This window comes from Peromyscus eremicus, chromosome 15 (assembly GCF_949786415.1).
Source record: "Peromyscus eremicus chromosome 15, PerEre_H2_v1, whole genome shotgun sequence".
In the NCBI taxonomy this organism is placed as follows: Eukaryota; Metazoa; Chordata; class Mammalia; order Rodentia; family Cricetidae; genus Peromyscus; species Peromyscus eremicus.
Window position 1 is genome coordinate 53,482,926 of NC_081431.1, and position 22,392 is coordinate 53,505,317.

The 22,392-nt window shown below is 39.3% G+C and overlaps 1 protein-coding gene across 1 annotated transcript in view; it reads left to right on the plus strand.

Annotated features, from left to right (window-relative positions):
• Crb1 (crumbs cell polarity complex component 1) overlaps window positions 1–22,392 on the plus strand; it is a 146,714-nt gene that overhangs the window by 22,760 nt on the left and 101,562 nt on the right. The window contains exon 5 of the mRNA XM_059280190.1: window positions 5,999–6,181. Coding sequence (XP_059136173.1) covers window positions 5,999–6,181 — 183 coding nt within the window. The remainder of the gene's footprint in view (window positions 1–5,998; window positions 6,182–22,392) is intronic.

Sequence of the window (22,392 nt, forward strand, 5' to 3'; positions counted from 1 at the left end):
TGGTAGACACACATAGAAAGGGCCCTGTCCTGCTGTGGAACTTTGGGTGACTGTTCAAGACATTTGACTGTGTTGACTGGTGTCAGGGAGGTGGGGAGGAAGGCACTCAGATCTCAGAGATACTTCTCTACCTTCCAAATTATGAGTCAGGGAAGTTACATATTGTAGTGGTTTGAAAGAAAATGGCCCCAAAGGGAGTGGCACTCTTAGGAGATATGACATTGTTGAAGTAGGAGGGTCTTGTTGGAGGAAATGTGTCACTGTAGAGGCAGGCTTTAAGGTCTCATCTATGCTCAAGCCGTGCCCAGTGAGACAGACCATATCCTGCTGCCTGGTAGATGTAGGACTCTCAGCTACTTCTCTAGCACCACATCTGCCTGCCCATCGCCATGTTCCACCATGCGGATAATGGACTGAACCTATGAACTGTAAGCCAGCCTCTCCAATTAAATGTTGTGTTTTTCCCCCTTTCTAAGAGATGCCTTGGTCATGGTGTCTCTTCACAGCAATAGAAAACCAAATTAAGACACATAACCCGAGCTGTTCACTTGCAAAGCGTTCTCTTAGAGCTTAGTGAAAGCTGGCTGAGTGAAATAAAACTGAAGATGTGAGAGATTTTTAAACAGAACCGAGTCACTTGCCAGAAAAAACTAAGATGACAGTTGTAGGATGTGGAGAGGAGGATGGGTCATTGTTATGATTTGAATATAGAATGTCCCCAAAACTCAGGGGGACATTTCAGAAATGAGGCCCAGCTGGTCAAAGAGGGGCACAGGAAGTAGTTCTTCAAAGACCCTTTCTAGCCTTTAGTCCTTACCACCACACGTTCTTGCCACCCCGACTGAGACACGTCTCCCATGCCTTCCCCTACTGTGATGGATCGGGAACCTCTGAAATTTGGATCCAAAACGATCCCTTCCTCTGTCATGTTGTTGCTGTAAGTATTTCCACCACATCTATGAAGAAGTAACTTACATAGCGGCCACGAGGGTCACATGGGAGGTGAACGACAAGAGGAGAGGCAGCATATTAAGAATCTGTGTTCCTATCTCAGGTCACTGTGTGGACAGTGGGTTACCCTAGAGAGAAAAGTAAGCATATCTTTATACCCTGTGCTTACTGTTGTATACAATGAGATTTAATGCTGTAAGCTACTTTATAAGTAAGAAAGGACTGGAAAACCAGTGCTAAAGAACACATGGGCAAGGACCACTGCTGTATTTGTCTGAAGTCCTTATTTCAAAAGTAAATAATTTTAAGAAGTATCCATGCCGGGCGGTGGTGGCGCACGCCTTTAATCCCAGCACTCGGGAGGCAGAGCCAGGCGGATCTCTGTGAGTTCGAGGCCAGCCTGGACTACCAAGTGAGTCCCAGGAAAGGCGCAAAGCTACACAGAGAAACCCTGTCTCGAAAAAAACCAAAAAAAAAAAAAAAAAAAAAGAAGTATCCATCAACTTAAATGTTTATCACAGAAGCTTCCCTGAAACTCAGATGTGATTGGATATGTGGATAAAAGACAAAAAACAAAAACCAAAAATCACAACCCAGAGGATCTGATTCGGTATCATGTTGTTTCTTTGTACAGAGATTTATAGAGGAACTTGTTAAAAATATTGACTGTGGTCTTGACTGAAGGAATCTATTTATATCTGGTTAAAGAGAACAGCAACTAAAATTCCCCCAGAGCATTGGTGGTGTGGACAGGGCTGGCAAACACATAAATCAGAACGTCCCCCCTGCTCCCGATTCAGTGAGATAATGCATGAGCCGGAAAAGCAGGGAAGGATTTATTATGGTCCTAAATCTCTTCCTAACTTGGCTGGTGTGTGAGTCTTGAGTTTTAGAACACAAAGAATATTACAAACAGTCTGTGCTTTTTTTTTTCCAGAAAGTCCACTGTAGCAAACAAATCCTGATACATAGGAACCTATTGAGAAAACTATTGTTTAGTAACAATTTATAAGTATGTAAGCATGAAGTGCAAGTATTTGAAAAGCAGGCATTCTCATTGAAGAGATTCTGAGGGTCCTTTGGGGAGCTCTCCATTAAGAATTGTGAGGTCTCTATTTGACATGTTTCTTAGTTCCTTTATCCAATGCTTGAGTTTCTTCTTCAGATTGTTGAGAAAGGTCCCAAGGGTTACATGAAATAAATATTTTAGACTGTAGTGCAAGAGGATTTATATTGTGGTTATTATTTGAAATAGGATCCAGTCAGATTTTTATTAGAGTTACAAAATGAGCAATAACATTGTATTCTCATTACTGGCTCATTAATAGTTAATTCTCTAGTTATGCACCGAGCTGGTTATAATTTAAGTTGTTGTCATTTTAACCATTAATTAGTACTATTTATTCTCACTCAGTCATTGATGGAAGGTCAAACTATTTATGTATTGCTGGGTAGTGGAGTGTTGAATAAAATACACACAATCTGTTGAGGCAGTCAACTATACATGCAAATAAACACATCGTTAAAAGTTGTCAAAAGAGCAATGGAAGAAAAAGACTGAGGAACAATGACAGGAAACCAAGGCATCTTATTGTGCTGTGATCTGAACAACAGAGAAAAGTAACGTGCGGTACAGCCTGAAAATGGAGGAAGAGTTGGTCAAGCAAAGGCTTGGAAGAGAATTTCCCCGAAAGGCAAGGGAGCATTGATAAGGCTATGGGGTAGGAAGCATCCTCAGGGAGGAAGTGAGAGAGCTGGATGTGAGGAAGGGGTGCTGGGATGGAAGGAGCCCATCTACCAAGGGAGTGCTTAGACATGCAAAAGATCTTGAATTTTAGCCTGTGTGAAAACAGTAAGCCATTGTTATTATTTTAAAGTGGAAAAGTGTTATGGTCTGATATTCAAATTTTGTGGTTTAGGATAAAAATAAGTTTCTCAGTGAACTTAAATTGACATTACATATGTCACTTGTGTTGTAGGTTTGTGTCCCTTGAAAGACTCCATACTTTTGTCTCACCAGCTTACAAAGTAGCAGATTTCAGTAGCCACCAACATCATGTCAGTGTTCCACTAAATTTACATTTTGGGATTAGCACTCCACACAGCACAAGCAAATAAGAAAATCCTCCTAATGGATAAAACAGGAAAATGATATAAAACATTTTGGGGAACAAATATACTAAACTAGGTGGTAATTAGGGAAAATGTAACTAAAACAACATATTTTGAAAAACTTATATTTGGTGATAGAAAATGCCCAATAAACATTCAGATCCACTTGTTGGCGATATGTTAATTGTGCAGATAGCTTCGTGGCGTCTGTCAAATTTGGCTACAATGATAAAAGTGCATAACCTATAACACAGAAGTTCCATTTTCAGGCCTCAACTCCAAGGCTTTACCCCTATACACAACACTGCATTGTAAAAATGTGTTAAAACCTATAAATGAACGCTTATACTGTGGCACATCCACATTTTGTGGACACCTAATGGTATCTAGATATTATGAGTTAGCTATGTCTTAGGAACTTAAAGTAAGCAAGGTGTAAACAGAGCAAGCTATGAAAGGTTACATGTGATACGATTCTCTTATGTTAAAGGCCTATCCATACACAATAAAGCTATACTTTTATAGGTACACATGTGTGTAAAGACACAGAAGCAAATTGCATAGCAAAATTTCTTTAGTGTTTGATATTTTAGTTTCCTATACAGTGGTAAACCATTTATTTTTAAATCCTTGGCCATGATGAAATGACTTACCTGGACCCAGGAAGGTATAAGATAATCTATTTCTGTGTGCTGGGTCATAACTCTGACCTTTAAGGGGTAACTTAGGGTTTCTACAGCTGTGATGAAACACCATGACCAAAATAACTTGGGGAGGAAGGGTTTATTGATTTATACTTCCACATCTAGTTCATCATTGAAGGAAGTCAGGGCAGGAACCTGGAGGCAGGAACTGATGCAGAGGCTATGGTGGAATGCTGCTGCTTACTGGCTTGCTTTTTCTTCTCTGATGACTTTAGCTTGTGGCAAGTTGACTTAAAACTAGCCAGCACAAACTGACCCCTTGTTAACTTGACACACAAGCATATCACTATTAAGCCACAACCTATCCTTTCTTGCTCATCCCCCAAGACCACACTTTAATATAAACACCACAATATAAAACATTTTACAAACTTAAAAAATCCAAAAGTCTTGCAAATTCAAATACTTTTAGAGTTCATTCTCTTTTAAATTATCCAAAATTTCTTTTAAAAACCAAAGTCACTTTTAAAACCAGAATTAACTCAACTGTTGGTTTCTATAAAATTAAAAATAAGTTAAATACTTTCTTATTTCAAAAGGGGAGAATCGGAGCATAGTCACAATCATGCCAAAGCCAAACAAAAACTCCAATGGGGTAAATCACTTAATGTCCAGTATCTAGGATCCACTGATGTTCTTCTGGGCTCCTCCAAAGGGCACAGTTCACTTTTTCTGGCTCTGCTTGCTGCAAAACACACACTGTCTCCTAGGCTCTGGCTGGCTTCACTCCACACCTGCTGCTAGCCTTGGTTCTTATCCCATGGTACCAACATCTCCAGATGCTGGGATCTGCTGCAACTGTGCTGCACTCTCACATTAGCCTCTCCTGGGCTTTCTTTGGGTAACTCCAGTCCTGCCACACAGTGCCAAACCTCAGGTGCTCTCTGTGACCCTTCATGTCTGCAAAACCAGTACCACTTTGGTGACTCTTACACTACCAAGTTCCATTGCAGACATAAAGTATAATATTGGTCACATCTGGAGCACAGCTTCAATGTGTTGACTCTAAGGAAACACTTCTCTGAAGATTCCACTTCCATGATGCTGGTCACCTCTGTACTGGAAGTTTTCCTGTGCCCCGCCCGCTCCCACAGCTGCTTGGCCCAAGTAAACACACAGAGGCTTATATTAATTACAAACTGTAGACCTAGGATCAGGCTTCTTACTAGCTAGCTCTTACAACTTAACCCATTCCTATTAAACTATGTTTTGCCCCTGCATCATGGTTGTCACTGCTAATTTCTCAGTTCCAGCTGACCAGCATCAATTGTCCCAGTAAAGCAAAGATTTTACTTCATTTGTCTTGGTATCTTGTTAACCTTCAGCCCCAGCTAACCAGAACCACAGATTCTTAACTCAAAATAGCAAATAGTCATTAAGAGACTTGCAAACTTCCCTCTGAAACTTAAGGAGACAGGCTCCATTATCTTCATTTCTCACAATATTCTTATATTCCAAGCTCCCACTGAACAGCCCACCAAGCTTTAAACACTGAACAGCACAGAGTTCCAAATTCCTTCTGTAATCCTCCCCAAAACAATGTGGTTAGGTCTGTCACAGAGATCCCCCACTATACTGGTACCAATTTCTGTCTCAGTTGCTTGGAGCTTTAAGGGATACCTTAGGGTTTCTAATACTGGGATGAAACATCATGACCAATGCAAGTTGGGGAGCAAGGGGTTTGTTTGGCTTACACATCCACATCCAGTTCATCATTGAAGGAATATAGGGCAGGAACCTGGGGACAGGAGCTACTGCTCCTTCCTCTCTGATGACTCTAACTTGTGTCGAGTTGACATAAATCAGGCTGTCACCAGGGACTCAAGGTTGGCTGTGTGGATACGGCAGACTTTTTAGATATTGTCTTAAACAGTTTCAATTTTTAAAAGAATTATTTGCCAAATTATTATACATGGTTTTTCCATTCCACCAATGTTCAGATTAAATCATAGTTATCTTGAAATTCCATTTTATTTCAAGTCTTACTAATGAAACCTTTCTAAAAATGTTGAACAAAGTCATACATCTTCTAGAATTCATTATGTATCCCTTATCCATTGCTACTGGAATCTATTTCCATGTAGCATCCTCTTATCGACTTCTCCTGCTAGCTTTTCCAGGGTGGGCATCTTGCTAATTGGCACCAGCACAGTGGTCAGCCTCCTCTCAGACATGTGCCTGGCATTTCCCAGGCTTTGGCTCAGCAGTTTCTCTGAACTTTCATCCTGCAGGATACACTGGTGCCCTGTGTGAGATGGACATAAATGAATGCAGTAGCAACCCCTGCCAATTTGGGGGCGAATGTGCCGAACTGTCCTCGGAGGATCTATATGGACACATTGCTGGACTGCCTTCCTCCTTCAGCTACCTTGGAGCCTCAGGCTATGTTTGTATGTGTCAGCCTGGATTCACAGGTGAGGCTAATGAAATGAGAAACGACTCCTTGTGTTGTACGGCAGAGAATGGATGCAACTAAATGGCTGATTAGAAGTAAGACCTGTGCTGTGTAAACTCTGGTGCCATGGTACAAAGGGTCCCCCTTGTGGGCATGAAAAATATCTTGGATCACATGTAACTCCTTAACTCATGGGGGAAATGTAAAGAGTGGGCATGGAAATGAATAAAATGGGAACCATTTTACTGAGAATTGCTGACCATTTCAAATTCTTTAGTCTAGAAGTGACTGAATTTGAGATTTTTTTTATGGTTTGTTCATATTTTCTGGCAAGTTATTACAGTTATGTATATGTACACAAAGAACCATCATCCAGTTTCAAATAATCTTGCTGAACGGTTCTGCAGCTAAAGTCAGTTAATTCATCAAACTTCAGCGGCTGCTCTTTCTTTGGAAGCACCTTCTCTACACCCCAAGGCCATGCGTGTCTATTTTCCACTTAAAAGCGGCATTTGTATCTACTGTGTATTATGAAACTTTCAGAACTTTTGAAACAGCCCCTCAAATTGTTAATAAGTAGTGATTTACCCTCCGCTGCTAGATACCAAAGAGAAAGATAATCACAATCTAGGCGTCTACCCCATCTTTTTCTCCATAGATTAAATATGTGTATCAGGAAATACTTTAGCTGCTGTTGAGAATGTCTGGGAAAAGCTTATGATGAATGGAAACAAATGAGGTCCACTTACACCTAGGATTCCCTTGATTTTACCATCTCATGTTTGAAGATGATGGACTTTGATTTTGGATGGCACTTTTGTCTGGTTGCTATAGAAGCTTTGTCTTGTGGCAGCATCAGGATATATTACCTGATCAATTTCTAACATGCTTGCTTTTACCTTAATTTTCAAAGGGTATGAACATAAATCTTGTGATGTGTCTTATTTTTCTATCATGTTGTCATGTAGAAATCAATATGAAGTTTAAACATGTAGGTTTGTCTGTAATATATTTATGTAGTTACCTCACCCTTAAAAATATTTCATTATCTCATTTCCATTTCATACTTTTATTTCCTTTCAAACTTACCCGATTTTGGTATATTGATGCATTATGCAACTATTTTGCATTCTTCTTGGAACAAAGTAGTGATTATATTTCAAGGAACCCAAATATTAAGTTTTGGATTACAGAAAGGAGATTCAATAAGAGTGAGAAGCCATTGTTCTATTGCCTTATCAGAAAAATAACATGGCTGAACAAGATATAGAATGTTTTGGAAAGGTTGGATTTAATTATGGAAAAGAATGAGTGCATGAGTTAAAATGTCCTAGCTGCCCCCAGTTTCTGTGGATGAATGAATTAGTATTTTTTATCATGTGAACTCTAAAATTGTGTTCCCATCATCAATCTTCCCCCCAAGGTGATTCAATGATAAAGTCCTCATGCTTTTACACAGTGAGCCAGTGGAGAAGGAGAGTGGAGTGTCTGTGACTTTTATGGGCCAAGTAATGACCAACCCTTCTTCCCACATTCATTGGTCAAAGTTCACTCATAAACCACATTTAACTATACAAAGAATGAGAATCATTCCCTGCTGTGTGTCTGAAACAAAGAAAAGCAATTTCCATGAGCAAGTGTTCACTGTGAAACGACAGCCAGACATGGTGGGATGAGGTATAAGCTAACACTGTTTACTTCTGCCATTCCAAGCCCCACTTTCAGTGCTAATTTATTTTAGTTTTCTTCCAGCTTCTTAAATGAACCCCTTTAGATAATAATCACACACTGTTTTAGGAAAGAAAGGAAAGGCTCATGTACAATTTGCCAAGTTCCCCTAAGGAAACCTTTTGTATTTCCACCAGCAGTATGTGAGCGATTGGCTTCTTCAAATTTCATTAGTCTTTGATTGTTGGCATTGTTAAAACATTATCTGTTCTGATAGATATCTAGCAATATCTCATTACATTTTGAATTTCCATTTATTTAATGACTAGTGATGTTGAATAGTTGTCCCTGTGCTTATTGACACATGTTTAAGCAAAATGGCTCCATGACTTCACAGAGTTTCTTCTTAAAGTATTTGTCTCTTGATTAATTTCCACGTACAGACTGTAGGCACTTTCATTGCTAAGTTATACCTTTTGAAGTTGCACTTAGTATTTAATTTTCTTTACAATGATTGTAAATAGCATTATATTTTAAATTTCATTTCTACACATTCACTGTAGTGTTTAAGTAGAAGGACTCCTGCCTGCGTCTTTCACCTTGGGTCTTGGGCTCAAAATGCTTCCTTACCAAGAAACGAAGGGTGCTGTGAACCCCTATTCTGCTGCTGTTGAATAGAGCTCTCTATATGTCAATAAGCAAATTAGGTGTTTGTATCCATGCAAGTTATTGCTAACTTGTTGTCAAATTTAAGCTTATGCTGCTGATAGCATTGCCTTGTCTTTTTTTTAATGACTTTAGAATTTGTAATGATTTCCATTTTATTCCTGGTTTCAATATTTTGCATCTTCTGGGTTTTTTTTGTCCATCTTCTTATATGTATTTATTAATTTTGTTCCTTTTTTGTTTGTAAAGATTTTTTTGCTTAATTCATTTTTCTATTTTCAATTTTGTTGGGTTTTGCTCTTTATTTGGCTCTCCTTTCTGCTCTCTTTGGGTCATTTGCTTTTCGCCTTCTAATATGAGCATTTAAGAATATAAATTAGAAAACTTAACTCTCCTTACTGTCCTAGGAGCATTCCACACAGTCATGTATGTGCACTTTTTCATTTTATTTCACCTTTCCTGTATGTTTCTAAAATTTACTTCGGGTATTTCTAAGTGTGTAATTCTGTCATTCTGCTATTGATTTATAGTTTTATTCATCAGGATTATAGAACACATTCTATGATTTCAAGTATTTCAAAATTTGTTCAGGTTTGCATGTGTCTTGGTGCCTGTCTTTAGATTTCTGAAGACAAAGGTACTCTCTGTGTTACTGCGTATGAATATCTATGTATATCCACTAGATCCTGTTGATTGTGTTGCCCACATATTCTGTACCTTTACCAATTTCCTGTCTGGACAGCTTACTACTCACTTAGAAGACAGAAGTGAAATCCCTGCCTACAATGGCAGATTTGTGTTTCTTCATTCTGCTCTAACAAGTTTTATTTCCTGTGTTTTTGATGTTTTGAGGCTCTGTTGTTTGGCACTCATTTTAAAGTCATTGTCTCTCCATGGGGATTGATCCTTCTGCCATTCTACAATGCTCCTTGTCTGGTGTATGTATTTAATTTCACATCTACTTTATGTAATATTACTGTAACCACCACTGGGATTTTAAAACTTAGGTTTGCATGTTATATTTTTCCCTACTTTTCCATTCTTGACCTACCTGTGCCATTGAATTTGCGGTTCCTTGTAAACAGCACATTAAACAACGTGTTATTGAGTTGCTTTTAAATTTTTATCTCTGCCTTGTGGTTAGTATACTTAGATCATTTGACTTTTTAGTGTATTAGAGATAATCTAATCTTTGCTTTCTGTTTGATTGCTGTTTTCTTCATGACCTCCTGTGAGTTACTTGACAAACTTTTAAGATTCCATCTTGATTTTATTTATCACGTGTTACATAAATTTTATGTTCATCATGTTGCACTTGTCTTATCAATCTTCCACTGCTCTGAGGTGAAGTACAGAAATGTTACATCTACTTAGGTCCTTTCAGTCTCCTGTCTTTGGGGTATCGTTGCTTAGAGGATCAGATGATGTTACAATTTTGATTTTAATCATTAATGTGATTTAGAAAAATGATATTACCTATATATTGTTCTTTATTTTTTTCTTCCTCCTCAAAATTCTTCTTTGTTCATTTTTTTTCTGTTCACTAAAAAGCTTCAAATTTTAAGGGTGACTCACTGTTAGTGACAACATCTTTTATTTTTCTTGTCTGAGAAAGGCCTACTGTCCACTCATCCTAGAAGGAGAATTTTGTTAAATACAGACTTTCCTTATAACAGTTAATTGGAATTTGGAAAAATGTATATTACCTTCTTCTGAACTCTATAGTTTCTTTTTAATACAATACTTTTGACTTACTCTTTGAGGATTTCAAGCATGAATATATTGTATTTGGATCATATTCACCCTCCCACTCCAACTCTTCCTGGAGACCTTCTCCAACATGTCTCAGCTGATTTTATGCCCTGTCCCATCCCTCTTAAATCACTGAGTAAATCCATGCTATCCATATGCACTTTGGTATGAGCTATGAACTAGAGCATGGTCAGTCTGCCAGAGGCCATGTTCCTAATGGAAGCTTACTCTCTCTAACAGCAGCCATAGACTGTCAATAGCTATTCAGCAAGGGATTGGGGCTCATGTACCCCTTTTCCATCACTGCTGCAATGTTAACTGGCTTGATCTTGCACAAGTCTTGTTCAGTTAACGAAAACTTCTGTGTGTTGAGGAGGGAAACAGTCCTGCCTTATCCAGAAAATAGTGTTCTACCCCAGTCCACTCTGACCTCTGACTCATAATCTTTTTGACTGCTCATCTGTGATGTTCCCTGAGTCTTGGGGAGAGAGTTGGTGAATTTATATATCTCATTTAGTAATAGTATTCCCTAGATCTTCATTGTTTATACTTTCATCAGTTGTGAGTCTCTGTATTAATTACCCTTCACCACATAAAGAAGATTATCAGATGAGAACTGAAAGTCATGCTAAGCTAAGGGTAGAAAGACACATATTTTTAAGACAGTTTGCTTCTGGATAGTAGCAGGTTCACCCTGAGCCTGTAATGTTCTTGGCAGGCTTTTCCATGCCAGGCATGATTTTCCTTCTGTGAATAGGCCTTAAATCCAATCAGAAAGCAATTGGTTATCTTTATGACATTTATACCAACCACTATTGCACCAACTGCCTTATTTTGTCAGGCTGTTCAATGTAGCTTGCAGAGTTTACAGCTGGGTAAATTGTTGATGACTATTCTCTCCCAGCAGCCTGCATAGTACCTTCTTGAACTATGAAAGCTATCCAAAATGGAAGCTTCCGAATCAGCACCAGCTTTATTCTACATGTCTTGTGACCAAAGTGTGTGGTATCTTGTAACACTAAGGATGTTTGAAAATACACAATTTTATAAGCTTCCTGAAAAAAAAATACATATGTAAGAATTCAAATGGAACTACTATACATAGGGGATTAATATTCCTCCCAGAAGCCAAATAATAACCTAGTGCCCACTATGGGATACCTCCTCTTAAGCTGGTGAGGGTTGTCTCAGAAACCCTTCCCCAAATATAGGGTATTGTCACAGTTCTTGATTGTATTCCATAACTTCTAATGAGATACCTTCAGTCATTGAAAGCAGTGTTTCCTGTAAGTAATGCATCATTTCTAGCTGGTTTCTTTCTTTGTCTTGAGTTTCAGTTTTGCTTTATTTTTCCTTTTTTTCCTCTAGTTTTCAGAAGTTAATTTATGATGTACTTTCAGGTTTCTGTATTTGAGTTTATCCCACCTTTGATATACTCAGTATGCCAACAAGCTTTTTGTTGCTATGACAATCAGCTGTGATTAGTCCATTCCATGGGAAAGTTTATTTTGGTTCATGGTTTCAGTGGTTTTAGTCTATGATGACTTGGTGCCATTATCTTTGGTACTGTGATGAGGGAAGACATTATGCTGGGTAGTGTGTGGCAGAGGAGGTTGCTTCACTTTACGGTAGCAAAAAAAATTAAAAAGAAAGGGAAAAGGAGAAGGTAGGAAGGACCCTAGGGTTCTGTACAAGGCAGTATCCCCAAAGGCCAAATTTAGTTTCTCTAGGCCCCATCCCCTAAGATTCCCCTGACATTGCAATGGGCCAGAGAACAGTGAATATGCTTTTAACCTGCAGGCCTTTGGCAGGTGGATGTCCATCCAAACCATAGCACTCAGATTTTCAAATCTTTGGGCTTTTGTTATTGATCAGATTTTGTGAAAATTTTAGACAATTTCTCATTGAATAGTCTATCAACTCCACATTCTTTTCCTACTCCTAAAAAATAATGCTATATCTTTTAATATTAATAAATTTTATATCTTTTGCTGTTTTTATAAAGTTTCTAAATTCCCTCCCTGCCTCTGCTGTTTTCATTCAGACTGGGCAAATTCTGTTGTTTTTGTAAAACAACAAAGTAATTCCCCCTTTCATCTCTTTTTTATTACTCTATCAAAAGAGTTATTCCTTCCATTGTCTTTGGTAACTATTCAATTTCCACTAATGAGTGCTGTGTTTCTAATAGTCAGTGGTGTTCTTGATTATCTCATACTGTTGAATTCCCAGTGGTCTCTGCTGGTGGGCCTTGAGTGGCTAGTAATTGTTTCTTTATTGGTGAGTTTAGAGTGTGTGTGTGTGTGTGTGTGTGTGTGTGTGTGTGTGTGTGTACGTATACATATCATAAAATAGTAAGTTTCTATATGGCTTTCTAAAGTCTTTAGTGTTAGCTATCCCTCTCTATTTCTAAGTGTTGTGATGAACATCCCCATGCCACAGGAATGTGGAACACATCTCTTGATAGTGTGGAGGAGTTTCAGGGTTGCTGAGGTAGTAAAGGATGCCCAGCTGCTAGTAAGGCTCCCCTACCCTACCAGAAACACTCTGTATCTAGGAGCTCATGGAGATGGGAATTGTGGTGTAACACTGGCCTAGCACATGGTGGTCCCTGAATGGTTAGAAGGTGTTTCTTCTTTTGGAAGGGCTGGAGTTAAAGATCCACAAGGACAAAAAGACTTCTCCTTGCCACTGGAAGACAGAGAACATGGAACTGTAGTGTAGTCCCTTTTGCTGAGGTCTTCCAGACTGAGGGATCTGATAGAGGTGAGGGCATTTCACAGGTTGTTGGGGTAGAAAAAAAGACACAATCAGACAAGTAGTAGAGAAAATATATTTGTGTTCACGCTGCCAGACAGAATTTAATGGAAATTAAAAGAACCTGAATGGCTCAATAAATTAGTATTTATTTAAGTGCATGCGCTGTATATGAAAATTGAAAGAGGCTCTGTGTTTTGTCCCTGAACTATCCCTCTCCAAAGTGAATTTGAAACCCTTGACTTACATTTTAAGTGTTAATGGTTCATTTTGCCTCCTCAAATAAAGTTATATGAATAGCTTTAACAAGTTTCCAAACTGTTTCCTAATGAAATCCCAGTTTCAACTGTAACTCTGTCTCACCAACCCCAATTAGCATCTATTCCAAAGAAGAGGAGCGGCATTGGCATCTCTGGAAAGCTACATTGTGGCTTCTGAGGCTGCTTCACCCATCTGCTCTCTGAGTAGAAAAAACTGAGGTGGGCAGCAGGGGACCGTGAACATCCTGGCGTCAAACCTATAAGCAGGGTTCTTTACAAGACACCCGATGAGAGCCACCTGCCAGAGTGACTGTACACAGAGCCCTGGTTCTCAGGTTCACCTGCTTTAAACACACTGTTGCTAAAAATGTATTCATGTTTCATTAAAAATTAGAACCTGAGCCCATGGGAAAATTAATTCTTGTTCTTTTACCTAAGTCCAACTAAAACAACCATATAGGACCACACATCATCAAGAGCTTTGCATACACATGAAGGCTTATGATATAGGTGTTTCTTCTTTTGGAAGAAGAAACCATTCAGGGACCACCATGTCAAGTAAAATTTCCAATAGAATTTGTTCATCTGCAGACAACATCTTAGGCTCATTGTTCTTAGAGATACTTTTTTCTTAAAATTAGAACTTGGGAATATGGATTCTAAGTGACTTGAATAGATTGATTGATTGATTGATTGATATTGATTGGTTTTTGAGATATGCAGCCCTGGCTGGATTAAAATACACTATGCAACTGTGTAGACCAGGTCAGTCTCGAACTCACAGAGATCTGCCTGCTGCTGCCTCCCAACTGCTGAAGTTAAAGTGTGAGCCACCACAACTGGACCTACTGAACAAATATTTTATACATGTACAAAACCACAATTCTAAATATAAAACATTGCAGGCAAAAGTATAATCAAGTCATAAAATAGGATCTAAAGCTACTTTTTTCTAATTTCAATTCTGTCACAGTTTTTTTCTTTTCTTTAACTTTATTTCGTGTGTGTGTGTGTGTGTGTGTGTGTGTGTGTGTATGTATGTATGTAGGATAAATGAATAAATATGTAATTGATAGTAAAAGTGTACAACTCTAAGTGATGCTCCATGGCTTCAGCATGGACATTCTAACTGTACAAAAGGTCGCTGGAATGGATAAAGTTTGGAACTGGGCAAGTAAATGGCTACCTTGATCTAGCTGTGTTATATCTGAGTTCATTACAATCAAGTGATTTTATTTAACTAAAGAATTAGGGACCAAACTTTGTTTCACTATCCTTATTTACTTAAAAAAGAATTTCACTAGCTCTACCCACTTCATTTGCTTTGGCCTGTACCATGAAAATTAATTCTATAAGCAAAACTCCTGACAGTGTGTATAAGTACATTTCTTGGTGAAACTTTTTTTGTCTTTCTATGTTTTCTGTAAAAATTAGGATGGGTGTATCAACTCTTTTTACACAGATTAATTTTGAAAAGCGTACTTACTGAATGATTACTGTCATCTATAAAAATATGAAAGTAAGGGGAGAGAAAAATTCAGTGGCCATGATTTAGAAAACTAAATACATGGGGAGAGGGGGTAGATAAATTGGTGAGACCAGATGACAGAGTCTGTAAACATGTAGTTGAATACCTTGGCCACTGAATCAGGTGAAAATTCTAATGTCAACTTAAAGCCACTCTAGATAGGGGAAAGATTGTGAATAAATAATCAGCAGGCAGATGCCAACTCTGAGATCCGTGCATTCACCAACAAATCTGAGAAAACAATTATTTTTCTAAAAACAAAATCATACATCCATGACAAAGCCTTCTTCTGCAGGAAGTCCATAACTCAAGTCTCAGCCATCCACATCATCATAACGTAGGCATTGCCTTCGAGACTAAAAGCCTGAACTGTGGATATTTTATACAGTAGTTTTGTTTTCGTGTGACAGATGGGGTCACCCACACTTTAAAGAGCTTTAAGGAAGGCTGTAACCACAGCAAGGTGCTTGTTAGAGTGAAAAGTTGAAGAAACTTTTCAAAGACAAGCCTGAGGATCCTGGGAGTTGTGCTCTCAGAAGATCATGCTACAAGCCCTCATTAACTAAGTTTCCTCCTCAGAACCCATCCTGACATTTCTTAAAGTTGTCTGTAAGCATGTTAGTTATTTATAGAAACAGTATTAGTGGCTACTGTTTAATTTAACCTTCAGTTCCAAATAGCCTTTCTGTAGCAACTGTTTGTTAGCAGAATACTTTTTGTGACATTAACACAGGGCACATCCTAGAAGCACCTGCTTCATGCTGCATCCTCTCCATACTACAATATATGTAGTCATTAGGTCTCAGTCCAAAGATAAGTTTTCAAAGCCTTGGAATGACCACTTCTCTTATTGAGTTATTGGATATCTCTTTCCTAAAGCATGTTTTGTTAGACCTTGTGCTTTAATAGGAATAGTATTGGTGCATAAAAAGGAAAGAAAATTAAAAAAGAAAGAAAGAAGGAAGGGAGGAAGGAAAGAAGGAAGGGAGGGAGGGAGGGAGGGAGAGAGAGAGGGAGGGTTTGTGGCCAAGTATAACCAAAAACTGAACTCTTTAGACAGAGACTTGAGCTGTTGGCAACTTCAGGGGAGGAGCTGCCATAGCCATTAAGAATGTAGAACTGGGATTTTTGGTGCTTTTTCTTTGTTGGAGATTCCCTGAGAGGGTGGGGTTTAGAGACAGAGAGATGGGGCTTCTCAAACTTGCAGGAGCAAGTTGGGGGTTCCAACCAAACACTAACTTGCAAAGTAGAGCTGCTTCTGTAGAGGGCACGAAGCCCTCATGCCCACAGATAGCACTAAGGAAGCCAGAGATGTTAAACACACAGGCTTTTGTCTTCAATAGAAGGGGTTTATTTAATAACCTGCTGGTCTTTGCTATCTGTTTGACAAGCTTCGCTGGAATTAGACTATTATGTTTATCTCAGACTCCTGAACACTTTTTTCTCAGACAATAGAACCCATTCTTATGAAAGAGGTCTCATATACTTTGCAAAAGAGTTTACTGTCATGCTTATCCAAGACTCTTCCTCCCTAGACCCTTACCCTGAGTATTGTTTCTCAGTCAATAGAATCCATTTTTTTTATATAATTTTTTTTTTCAAGACAGGGTTTTTCTGTGTAGCCCTGGCTGTCCTGGAACTTGCTTTATAGATCAGGCTGGCCTTGAATTCATAGAAATCCATCTACTTCCCAAGTGCTGAGATTAAAGGTCTGAGCCACGACTGCCTGGCCAATAAAATCTATTCTTATGGAAGAGGTCACCTATGCTTTCCAAAGTATATGCAATGGTGTACTTTGTAAGGGAGTTTCAATGCAGTCATGCCTTAAGCTTTGTCATGATAACTGTCATGGGGAAACTTTTTTCCAAAGTTGTACTGTGTTTAAACATGTCACTAATAAACTACTCAGGGTCAGACTCTAGAAGTTCGAACCAATACCGGGTAAAGTCATGTTGAACTGGATTTCCTTCTTTCCTCATGCAGATTGCTACCCCGCCCATTGTGGCACATGCAGGGATGCCCTTAACACAAAGAGCAGCTATCCTCATACACAACACAAAGGGGAATACTGTACTCCAGGTTAGAATTTGTTAGGCTTGATTTAGCTCACTGCTATATTGGTTTGGTTAATTTGATGTATTGAATAGTCGCAGGACCAACTTTCACATGTACACCCAAAGCTGCTCAGGCATCAAGAGATGTGCACTCGTTATGGTATTAAGACTGACATGAGCTTTTAAGAGACTGTGTGCACATATATATGGTTGAAAGGAAGGCAGATCCAGGAGCAAATGTAGATGGTGTTTGGCTTGGAAGAATATCTTAGGATCAGCCAGCTTTTAAAAAGTTGTTCTGTTCCTTTAGTACACGGAGGCATGGAGATAGATGGCAGTCTTATTTAAGTTGCCAGCTTCAGCTCCTGCTAGATTTACCTAGACAGCATCATTGCTTAGCCAGTATGCAATGCCGAACCTGAAAAACAAAATTATTCTAATTGTCCTTTCTAAACGCTCTGGGTTCTAAAGTGTTTTATCCTCTACTGTTGGGACAGTTCTTTTCCTTCCAAAGCTAGGAACTCAGTGTGTTGTAGTTTCTTTAGTTTTGTCCTTTTGCCAATCATTTTCTCTGTACTAGGTCTTTCAGCCAGAAAAGACAAATGTCAGTGAAAAGCATTTACAGGGCCTGGGGTACATAGCCTAATAGTAGGTCACTGGCCTACCATATGTGAGGCAGTGCAAAAAGTAAAATATTCTAACCAAAGATAAGCAGAGATGCATTATATGTTCCACCTTAGTAAGTTGGGTCATGTGGTGAAAGTGTATTCAACAAAATGTTCTTTATTTTTTTAACTTTTTTAAAAATTTATTCTTTATATCTTTCACATCATGTTTCCCAACCTTACCCATCTCTCTCCCCACCCAAAATAAAACAAAATAAATTTTAAAAGAAGAAAAAGGGGGAGGAAGAAAGGGAGAATCTTGCTATGGAAGCTGCAGTGTGATACAGTGAGTCACACTGTAAACCCCTTTATCTATACATTTTTACATGCAGGCGTTCATCCCAAAGATTCATTGGTTTTGTTCAAGGCCCCTGGTCTCTGGTATATCATCAGTGCTGGGCCCTCATTGGGACTCTTTTTGGACATCTTGTTGCTGCTCTATGGTGAAGATCTTGCACCCCTGGGTCCACAGAACTGACCACCTCCACCCTCCCCACCATGCTCCAGCAGATCACATATGGGGTGGATGTTGGAGTGGGCCAACACATAACCCTGGTTCTGGGGCTTGTATAGTTGTAGGGTTGGTCAACCCGTCAGCTCTCCCCTGTCTTTGTCACCAGGGTGCACCCTCAGGTATTACCCAGGCTAGCTCACCCCTTGCAACCATGAGCAAGGGACAGGGCCATTTCTCCAGTTTTCATGTCCTCAGGGTCAGTTCTCCCACACCTACATCTTCAGGGCCAGCTCTACTGTGTTGCCCAAGCTAGGTGTAGAGGTCACTCTCCAGAGTGCTGCAGCTGATGAGAAGCAGGAACTGCTCTCCCATTCTTATAACTTCAAGGCCAGCTCTTCCATCTGCCTCAGTCTTTGATGGAGGGAACATCTCTCCTCTGCCCATGACACCAAGTGAAAGATGAGTAATGGGGACAGCTCTCCCATGCTCACAACGAAAGGGCTGGCTCACCACACCTCTGCCAACTCTATTGTGCTGTCTAGGTGAGGTGCAGGGCCTGCTCTCCCGAGTGTTGCAGCTGATGTGAGGGAGGGGGTGTTCTTTATTTTTCTGATGTAGAATCATGCTGACTCAATAGTAACTTCCAGGTAGCTGAGTCATAGTTAAGTCGTTTCTCTTAATTGCTATACAGTGTGGGATTGATGCCTCAAATTGCTGTCATCTTATCCTTTAGGGGAAAAAAAAACGTCAGGGCCATAACTGGTCAAAACAGAATAATATACATTCAAAATAAATGTTTATAACCCCTTCCCCTTCTCATCTTGGTCATTTATTGGTCATTGGAGGTGGAAAATAGGAGATAAATCATTCCTGGCAATGGCCACATTGAATATAATCTCTCAACAGTTTGGGTCTATCTAAAATTCTATACTGAATAGAATCACTTCATTATCAGCACCATTTGTCACACTCTGAGTGCTTCCTGAGTCAACCACTGCAGATATGTTGTCTGCTGGATGAAGCCCCAAGGAATGCTGCCTATTTCTACCATCATGTTCTTCCCACTGAGAGCAGAGTGAACAAGCCTTGAATGCTATCCTCTGTCCATCAGTTTCATTCAGATTGACAAGTAGTACCATGGGAGTCCCTTGCTTCCCTCACTGTCACCCATCTTCAGGAACGGGGATGTAGCTTTAATTAGAGTCCAGAGAATCTTATTTTGTCTACAAAACCATCCCAAAAGTTGACTTTTATTTGCTTGTTTGTTTAAAAAAAAGCCACATCTCAATAAGCATGTCATCTTTGCTGCTAGAACTGTTGGTCTGAGATTTAATTTTATCTCATGTATAAGTAAATCAGTTAGGCTGCTGCTGTTTCTGGGTGTTTGGTCAGAGGCAAGGGACACTATTAGTTTATTATTGCTGATAGCATGATCATCACATTTGAAGAGGTTCTTATTTTGTGTGGAGGTAGAGGCAAGAGGATCAGAAATTCAAGGCCATCTTGGCTACATGGTGAGTCTGACACCAGCCTGAACTATATATGAGACCTTGAGTAAAAAGAGGAGGGGCATACAGCCCCTGGTAATTTGCCCACACCTTAATACATGTTTCCATACTCATGAGCACACGGACAGCACTAACTGGACTCTACATAATTAATATCAATGGCAATAAAATATGAAGTTAGAAGGGAGATGGAGTGGGCACTAGGTACAGCTGGAAAAGGTAGTTGTGGGTGAATATGATCAAAACACGTGATATAAATGCAGGACGTTTTCAAAGAATACACTTAAACTACTTAATGGAAGCTTTGGATAAGTCTCAGAACTCTTGCAGGCAATATTAAGCAAGCTTAAAAGGTTAGGAAAGCTTTTCTTCTTAACAGTTAAAACTTTACTATGTCTTAGGAAGAGTCTTTCATCCATCTAAGCCAGATATAATTAGCCAGAGCTCAGAATTCTTGCTCCAATTATAGCCCATGCCAACTTTGATAAATTAAATTTTCTATTCCAGTTGACACATCACAATTTGAAAAATGTGCTCTCTTTATTTCTGATTGATCTTCTGTTTTCAGACGTGTGTAACACCTTCAGTTTCCCAGGTTACTCTCTTCCAATCAAGAACTTAAAGATTTATAAAGAGAAAACTCAAATGTAATTAATGTAAGCGTTTCTATTTTTGTGGAAAAGCCTCAAGTTAAAATGAATTTTTAAAAACCCAGTTGGACCATTTTTTTTATTATTTTATGATTATATTTCTCAATGGATTGCTTTACAGCTGCTGAAGTTATTCCTGGGAACATGATTCCTATCGTTTGTGTAATAAAGCACTTGGTAGCTGTTCTCTACACTTGCTGCTACCTGCTGGCACTAGCTTTGAGCTAAGTGTGTATTTCTAGTGCGTAGCTTGTGACAAAAGTCGTTTTACCTGTTGGCTGTGTTAGTAGATCTCTCCTTGTTGGATTAACTTCTCAAGACAAAGTCATATGATTCTGTCGACTATAACGAAGTTACTGGTTTGTTTTTCTCCATTTTGATTCCTTGTTTAATACCTTGTGTATGAACAAGGGGAAGGGGAGACAAACAGGACTGGCCTGTGCAGGCAGGCCTTTGGGCACATGTGAAACTATCAGTGTTTTCCAACCATCACACAGAGATATTTCCCACCCAGTTTGGGAAGATATTTCAAATTAAACCAAACAAGAATTTCTGTTCTCCACAAAGAAGCTTTTATCTCAAGTAAATTTACAGTTTAGGTCAATATATGTTTAATACTGAATTTTTCAGGTAGTGTTGTTGATATGTTATAAATTAAACTGATTCTGCCTTTGGTTTTTTTTTTTCTTTCTTTCTTTCTGTTTTGTGTTGATTTTTTTTTTTTCATTTTTTTGAAACAGGGTTTCTCTGTGTAACAACCCTGACTGTCCCAAAGATCTGCCTGCCTAGGCCTTCTGAGTGTTGGGATTAAAGGAGTGTACCACCAGACCTGGCAAACTTTTTTTTTTCTCTCTTATATATTATATCCTGACTGCAGTTTTCCCTCCCTCCTCTCCTCCCAGTACCTCTCCTCTCAGCCAGATCCATGCCTCCCAGGGATATCAACCAATCATGGCATATCAAGTTGCAAGAAGACTAGGCACCTCCCCTCTTATTAAGGCCAAACAAGGCAACCTAGTAGGGGGAAAAGGACTTGAAAAGCAGGCAAAAGAGTCAGAAACCACTCCTACTTCCACTGTTAGGAATCCCACAAGAAAACCAAGCTATATAACAGTAACATATATGCAGAGGGCCTAGGTCAGACTCTTGCAGGCTCCCTGATTATTGGTTCAATCTCTGTGAGCCCCTGTTAGGTAATTCTGTGGGGTTTTTTTTGTGTGTCCTTGACCCCTCTGGCTTCTACATTCCTTCGACCCTCTTCCACAGGATTCCCTGAACTCCAACTAATGTTTGGCTGTAGGTCTTGGGTCTTGGCGTCTGCTCCTATCAGTTGCTGGATGAAGCCTTTTATCCTAGTTATCTGGGCAGTACAGCCTCTGGCTCCTGGCCCTTCAGGCAGTATCAGGGGTGGGCTCCCTCTCATGGCATGGATCTCGAGTTGGATCAGTCATTGGTTGGCCACTCCCACAAGTTCTGCACTCAAAGATCCAAAAATTTTTTTTAACAAAATTATAGAAAAAAAATTTCTAACCTTAAGAAGGACATGCCTATAAAGGTACAAGAAGCATACAGAACACCAAATAGATTGGACCAGAAAAGAAAGTCCCCTGCCTCATAATAATCAAAACACTAAACATATAGAACCAAAAAGAATACTAAAATCTGCAAGGGAAACTGGCCAAGTAACATATAAAGACAGACCTATTAGAATTACACCCCACTTCTCAACAGTGACTCTAAAACCCAGAAGGGCCTGGGCAGATATCTTGTAGACTCTAAGAGATCATGGATGCCAGCCCAGACTACTGTACTGAGCAAAATGTTCAATCACATAGGTGGAGAAAGCAAGATATTCCATGACAAAGTCAAATTTAAACAATATCTATCCACAAATCTAGCCTTAAAGGAAAACTCCATCCCAAGGAGGCAAACTACACCCATGAAAACACAGAAAATAAATAATCTCATAGCAACAAAACCAAAAGAGGGAAGCATACACACACACACACACACACACACACACACACACACACACACACAGAGAGAGAGAGAGAGAGAGAGAGAGAGAGAGACTACCACATCAACACCAACACCAACAAGAAAATAACAGGAATTAATAATCATTGGTCATTAATATCTCTCAATATTAATAGAATCAATTCCTCAATAAAAAGACACAGGCTAACAGAATGGATACAAAACAGGATCCATCCTTCTGCTGCATACAAGAAACACACCTCAACTGCAAAGATAGACATTATTTTAGAGTAA